Genomic DNA, 7,525 nt, shown 5'->3' on the forward strand with positions numbered 1-7,525 from the left:
AATTTGGCAATGAGATATATTTTGTCGTATGTGATTAAAACACTAACCAAGAGGGTTTAAGCATCAAAGTGTTCTAACCACGCCCTCAATGTGGAAAGTATCCACAGCAAATGCATTGGATAAAGATCGCGTTATTATCATCTTTCATTACAATCTTAAGCTACAGAAGCAAGAACAGTCCAACTTACACGATGTCTGAGCTACATCTGATGCTTGATACAATCGTAGACCCGAAAAAGGTCCCAGAAAATACCAACGTAAGATTCAACGAGCCAGTCATTAAAAATGATTCTGATAAAAGCATTATTGACGAAGCCACCGCAGTCAATACCGATCTGCACAATTTTCTTTTAGAGCAAGGCATTGTGTTTATCCACTGATAAAACGATTAAGTCTTTAACGCCTATTACTATAACTTGTTTGTTTACCACAGAATTGAACAACAGATCACGAATTGGCATACAGGTCAAAACCAGCGAAAAATTTAGTCGCCCACAGCATGCTATTTTAGTGAGGTGATTGGTAGAGTGGTTGTTCTCAGTACAGAAGGGAATAAAACGGTAATTACATGCTAGTCAGGATATTATGAGGTGATTGGTAGAGAAAAAATGGTCCAAATCGGTTGTGGCCAGAGTTGAAGGAAATAGAATATTGCGACACAAAAATTTGCATGCGAGAAAAGGGCACAGGCAAATCTCAACTGTTCTCTGGAGGTATAATCAGAATGCAGAGCGAAGGATCATTTTAACTTTTTTAATATCTTTCTTCTTGCGATATTTTTATTTAAAAACTGAGCAAACATTTGCAGCTATGTACATTACTGTTCATCCTTTATTCCTGGTATAATTCTAGCCTGCTTATACCTATTTTTATTTGTTTGAATTTCTCTGTTCTTTCTGGCCAGTCTTGGCATGATTTTCTTTTTGGAACATATCATCTGAGAGAGGCTCACCACAGACGTGCGATTGTTTATTTACGATAGCATATTCCATTTTTGATGTCAGGGTTTATCAGCAGCTGATGCATTTTAGGATATGCAGCGTGTCATCTTGCGATGACAAAAGCTTCACACCTTCCATAGATATCATCACACCCTGTCACCAACAGGTTGCGCTTCTTATTCTATGAATATACTTCCTGTAAACATACCTCTTTGATGTAGCGATCTAAAGATTTCTTGGCAGTTTCTATCGGTTCATGCCTCAAGAAGGATTTATGCCTCAATTTCGCCGCCAGAATAACTGCTTTTCTTGGTTTTGCAGTTCCTAAAAACAAATTCTCGGTCAAAAAGCAGTGCTTTGCCACTTAATAACTAAAACGATGTGATAATTAAACGTATATGTTTTGTACGGTCTTTTTAGGTAGAGGTACCAGACATTTACTGGACCAGCAAATCAAAAAGACATATTCAAAACACATTTTGATTTTGTAAATGATTTCTTAACCCCTCTAGACGATGAAGTGATGGATTAGCCATTTGTAAACGCAGTGATGATGCAAAGGAAAAAACAATTCTTTTGGCACAATTACGGTTATCTCTCTATTTCCTAACAACAATAGCGCCATAAATTCATATAATTTGTTCATTTGCACTTTTACCTCGTCAAACCATTACTGCCGCTCTTCAGAATTTCGTTCCCTAGCTTTCTTTTATGTGCCCTTCTATTTTTCGTACCCCATGGAAAGCGACGACACCCTTCAGTACCCCTTCATCCTCCAATGTACACACTGCAAAACAATCATAGCGGACAGCTTTTCTCTCACCGACTACACGGCAAGCACACTTACACTCACAAACGTGTCTTCCTTCGTGAAATTTAAAGATAAAGAGTGTCATAATGAGCGGCCATACGCATTCATACTGTGCGAATGTGACAGTGTGGTAGGCAAGAAGTACAAAGATGAGAGTGTGTATCTCCTGGATGACAGTCAGCTCATATCGTATGTGTTGGGCAATGGTAATTGCAAGAGATACAGTATTAACGAAGTTGTGGAGGAATTGGGGAAGCTGCAGAAGTTCTGTTTGTATTTGTATAATCGATTGGATCATAAGTGAGAATGTGCTTGTACATTTAATAAATTATATCTGCCAACCATGTTGTATTTTTGGCGAGATCGTTTTATCGTCCTTATCTGCCGTGTTAGGAGCACAGTTGCATGTGGGGATTTTATCGCCATTTTAACACGCTATATACTGCTGGTGTGGAGCACTCATCAAAATCGTGCAGTTCTTTACTTTGTTCGATGCACAGCTTTTTAGTACCCACCATTCACTTTTTATGAATCGTTCTTCAATCATACCATATGTTGCCCTCTGTACCACAATTATTCTCATTTTTTTCACAACAAGTTCTATTTCATCCAATACTCGTTATAAATACGGTAAAGTAAAAGTGACTGTTTCTCACGTCATTTTAGGCAGTAAATCGCTTCAAACGAATTTTTACAGAACGACGGGCAAAGATGGAAAGTTGAATAAATGTAAATTGCGGAAATACATAGCCTTAACGTGTACATACGGACGTATTGGTCATTGCGTTAGGACGTGCAGCTATTAGCACATGTTCCTGAACCTAGTCGTAATAAAACATTTGTTGAGAAGGTTATTGAGGTGGTGTAGAATGCGATGCGATTTACTCTTCGCGTATCTTCTTCAGTGGTATTCAACTAACATGTTGAAAATGTTTTTCCGCTGCTACAAAGAACGAGCAACGCATTTACGATGTATATTAATGGTGCTAGTGCGATGATATAAGCGTAGCACATATCATAAGGATTAAATTGCTTTGAATGTAAGGCTGAGCACAAATATAACTTTAAAAGATGATTTATGAAGTATGCTACGCTCAATTATATTATTTATGATGGTTCACTAATAGAAAAAGTGCTATCCGCATGCTTCCTGCTATCGCACTTTACTACTCACGCGATTTGGAGTGGTATTAGGAAACAAATTTACAATTTTTACCAATAATCGTACCTACATCGCTATTAATTACAGCAACGATGTATTGTTATTGATAGCATCCCACGCCATTTCATCCCGCATTCACTACTTATTGTTTGAATTTACCTCTTTTACAACCATCCGCTAAATATTTTTTTCCGTTTTCTGCTAACGTTCCACACAGCACTTCGCCACATTCTTCCGTAAAAAATGCATTAACATCCTGTACTTCCATGCTGTGCACCACCACAAGTCCCTTCCTTGTTCATACACAGCTTTCGCCGTTCTATTTCCACCAGTGCAGTATTTCTCTTTCACAACCAAAATTTTTTAATTTCCAAGTTTTACGAATTATCTGTGAGTATTGGTCACTAAATTAATCGCAAGGACGTGAAAAGCGGTTTACTCTGGTACGTAGAAATTGACAGAGATGAAAACGCTTGTAATTACGATATGCCAACACATAAACCGGTTGTCGTGCGGTTAAACACAGTGCTATCAATCGTATAAAGTGTACCGTAACTTGCTTGCTATGCAGGTAATCTTTAATTTCACCTTCCTTCGCATATTTGATTGTCTAAACGGGGAAAGTGCTTGCGATTGGAAGCAAAACCAGATTTGGAGTGATGGGATAGATGCAATGATTGAGCAGTGATCGGCCGAACGAATAGCTGATAAAGTAGAGCTAAATATTTGCACATGGCGCAGATGTTTCATAGTGCTGTTCATTTCTGGATAAACTGCTTTTCATGTCCTATACGTAAAATGCAATGCAAGGAGTCAGGTTAAGGATCAACTGCGCGTAGTTCGGTGCTGTGCTATCGTGCACTACCTTTTGTGTCTACAATGGTGTAAAAGCTACCTCTCCACGAATGTTGCTCTTGGTTAACAGTGCAGATAACTAAAACATGGAGCACATCTAACAGCTGCTCTGCGGTGATAGGAGTTGCAAGTACGAAAAGAGCGATGCGCCGAACAATGTGCACATTTTCTTTGTTGCATGTAAATCCCGTAACGAACAGATAGAACGATATCACAGGCACATTTCAGAATTGCTCATGTCATTTTTGAGTGTTCTGTATCTTTTGCGGTATCTGTTCGTATCGATACGGTGAAACACCGCGTGTCCTACACAACAACAGCACAGAGCGAGTAGCAACGTAGACATTCAGACAATCGTTTGGTACGTTCAATGAAGAACAGAACAGGTAAATTGATAGCATCGTTTCATTAGTTACAAAAATTGGCTGTTTTTAAATTCTGCCACGCCAAAAGAAATGTATATTGATGACCGGTAAGTTAGCGTAGCCGTGTCACGTACTGTTCAATTACTGCGAACAGTATAATTTTCACCGAATATAATTCATTTGACATCTGCCATACTCAAAATTTACCAGTTCAGTTTTACGTTTACATTAAGTTAATTAAAACTAAAAAATTTACCATTAAAATATTCTTTCTTCCCACAATACACGCCATTTCATACATGGTATCACACCAAATTCGTATTTATCGGCCACTACACAGTAAAATAGCGGGTATACGCCGTTAATACGCCCTCTTATTCGCATTACTACACTATAACGTGTGCTTGACCGCCATTTCATTAGCGCACAAGCCCGCCAGAGAGATCGTAACCAAACCGTTTGGTGCAAATCATCGATATGCAGCAATAAAATGGTTAGAAAACCTTTCAAACACACCTATGGTTCAACATAGAGCAATAAGTACGTGCACAAAAATTTTATCAGTCTAAAAAATAATTTCCTTTTTTACCTCATCTCCTTTTGGTACAGGCACTCAGAAAATACAATAAAAATCTCAGCAAAATAAGGAATTAATTACCGTATTCATCCTCTGCTCATCACTCACACCGCACTTTGGATGGAAAGCAGCTATTACCGGCACAGTCAGTGGCACAACTATCATAATTGCACCACAGGTAATGCGAGAACTACGTGAGCAGTAGATTTATTTACCAGCTGCCATACTCAAGGTAAAAATACGAATATTTCGTGTTTTTAATATTACTAAAAAATTTGCATTTGGCAATTTGCTGCGCGTCTGCCATGATTGCTATCGAGCGCAGTGTAAAAAGACAGCACCATCGCATACATTCGATGGACAGTGAGGTGTTTCTTCTTAATCGTTCCACCCTGCGTAACACACTGATCGGCCAGCACCCCATTTGAACACGGTAATTAAAAAGAATTTGGAGTTTCCCATTTTACTTTTCTATCCACCATAAAATGTGCATATTTCCCGTTTCATCCCGCCAATCTCACTTTAATCATCTTTTAGAGCACAACACATTCCCGTTTTACAGCTGTTTCTGTTTAATCGATAAAATATTTTAGTTCGCTGCAGCAACCACCAATGATCTGCTGTCTTGCTCTATAAATCACCGCACAATCATTAAATACGCGATACTTACTGCACGGTGTTGCAGCTATCAATCACATCAAATCATAAAATGATCATTTCCATCACAACGGTCTATCAAAACCGTGCCTATCACTCTGCTCATTCGATACTTGCTGGATGGTTGGGTGCGTGTGTGCTCCATGCACCGCAGCAATCACCAAATACAGCCGATTAGCGTTTCGTATCGCTGGTCGTTACCGATAAAATTTCTGACACGATCCTACGTGTGACCAACACCAAAAATGCTCCCCTGCAATTGCCAAACGTTCCAAACAAATAGCACATATCGCCATTTCTCCGTATATGTTAGTCCGCCACCGCCCAAATTTACCATAACCATTCCAGCACACAAAATTTTTGCCATTTATTTCCGCCCTTACCACAACCACAAAACAAACAACCCCCCATGTACCGCAGATTCTTTGAATTGCACGACCTCATGAAAAAAGAGTATGAAAGCATTCTCACAGAAAACACGCAGCTCAAAAAACGGCTCAGGGAAATTGAGGACAAGCAGGAGCACATCCTCATGGACCTTGATAAGAGTCGACATTGCATACGCGATATGCAGAATTACATCGCATCGCTACGCAGGGTGCCGATGGAAAAGCAAATGACAGACAAAATGGCGGACAGAGACAGGGGCATCGAAAAGAAGGAGATGCCGTGTTTGAAGATGGGGCATGACTGGATTGTTGAGGGCGTGCCGCTCATCAATGTGTCGCTGTTCTACTCGTTTAATCTGGGGTGCGTGCCTGCTTCGGTTGTCTTATCAGGAAATCTGCGATTTTTGGGTTTTACGACTGATCCGTGCTCATATGTGGTCAGCTTGGAGGATAAGACACTGCACCAGCTGAACAACACATCGCAAAGCATCGAGCGGGTGCCGTTCGACTCACCGGGCGGCGCATCTAAGGAGTTCAACACGTTCATGGCGATCGGCGACACGTCCCTGTACACGTACGAAAGCGACAACGTGCTGAGAAAGTGGAACCTGGAAACGTTCAAGCTTGAGAGCGCGAGCGGCCCGGAGAAGCTCACGGCGATGTTGCAGCACGACGGCGTGCTGTACACGATAGGTAACACGTTCGTAAAGCGTGTGCACGATAACTACGCTGTGCACGGCGTGTCCAACACAGAGGATCGCCAAATGTGCATGGCAGCGTGCACGTACAAAAGCAACGCGCTCGTGTTCACGGGCACGCATCTCGGAAAGGTGCTGTGCTACGATATGAGCACAGGTAACGTGCGTGATCACCCCACACACACCAAGAGCATCCTTTCAATCGCCGTGTCATCGTGCAACAGCTACCTGGTGACCGGTAGTGCAGACGAAACGATATTCCTGCTTAAGATACAGAGCGATACGCTGAGTGTCGTCTTTGGACCCGTCTGTTTTGGTGACGCGGTGCTGAACGTGTGTTTCCTGGATGCGTTCGTGATTGCGTGCGGAACGGACAACATGGTCCGGTTTTTTGATAAGGAGATGAAGAACGTGGAGAGGCTGGTCGGACATAGCGAGCCTGTGCTCAGTATTGATGTGGTCGATGGGATGATGGTGAGCGTGAGCAGAGATGGAAGGGCTAGGATATGGTCTGTGAGCCAGTGAGCGTATTTATATAAATAAAGAAGTGTGCCTGTTTACCCGTGTTCCATGTCCGTGGCGCTACGCTGGGAAGATCCGTGGTGCAGTCCTGTCCATGGCCCTTTTTTTGTTCCGCGGTCATAAACGGTAACTTAGAGATTTGCGGACGAGCTCCCGTTCTGTTCAGTCACAGGATGCGAACAAGTACGGGTAGCGTGACGTGTTGCTCATCCCGCCAACATAAAGATGCGGAGAGACGGTCAACCTGCTCTGTGCAACGTACCAAAGGAGCATTTTCCTTAATGAGAACCGGAAGAGATCGATGTCCGTCCAGACATGGAAAGACGCTCTGTGAAAGCACCACCGCTTTGCAATCTCGATCAGAATTCTTTCCGTATTCGTTCAGTCGCGTTTATTAAATTGCCAGCGAGTCATCCCCGTTCAAACGAGGCGCCAAACACGAGGAGTAAATCAATTTTGGTTGCACCACCACGCCTTTGCATGGTCCCACTTTTTAATTTAATTTTTTAACCATGTGCCCTGCAGCTCGTCAGTTCCAGATCCGCCTG

At 41.8% G+C, this 7,525-nt stretch overlaps 2 protein-coding genes across 2 annotated transcripts; both read left to right on the forward strand.

Annotated features, from left to right (window-relative positions):
• The first annotated feature begins 1,463 nt into the window (after nt 1–1,463).
• Nucleotides 1,464–2,096, forward strand: VCUG_02349 (uncharacterized protein). The gene has a single exon (XM_008077167.1). It carries the CDS (start codon nt 1,679–1,681, stop codon nt 2,054–2,056), a length of 378 nt encoding a protein of 125 aa, XP_008075358.1. The 5' UTR covers nt 1,464–1,678; the 3' UTR covers nt 2,057–2,096.
• A 3,671-nt stretch (nt 2,097–5,767) lies between these two features.
• On the forward strand, nt 5,768–7,012 carry VCUG_02350 (uncharacterized protein). The gene has a single exon (XM_008077168.1). It carries the CDS (start codon nt 5,778–5,780, stop codon nt 6,978–6,980), a length of 1,203 nt encoding a protein of 400 aa, XP_008075359.1. The 5' UTR covers nt 5,768–5,777; the 3' UTR covers nt 6,981–7,012.
• Nucleotides 7,013–7,525: the final 513 nt, after the last annotated feature.

Source organism: Vavraia culicis (assembly GCF_000192795.1).
Source record: "Vavraia culicis subsp. floridensis unplaced genomic scaffold supercont1.57, whole genome shotgun sequence".
NCBI classification, from domain to species: Eukaryota; Fungi; Microsporidia; family Pleistophoridae; genus Vavraia; species Vavraia culicis.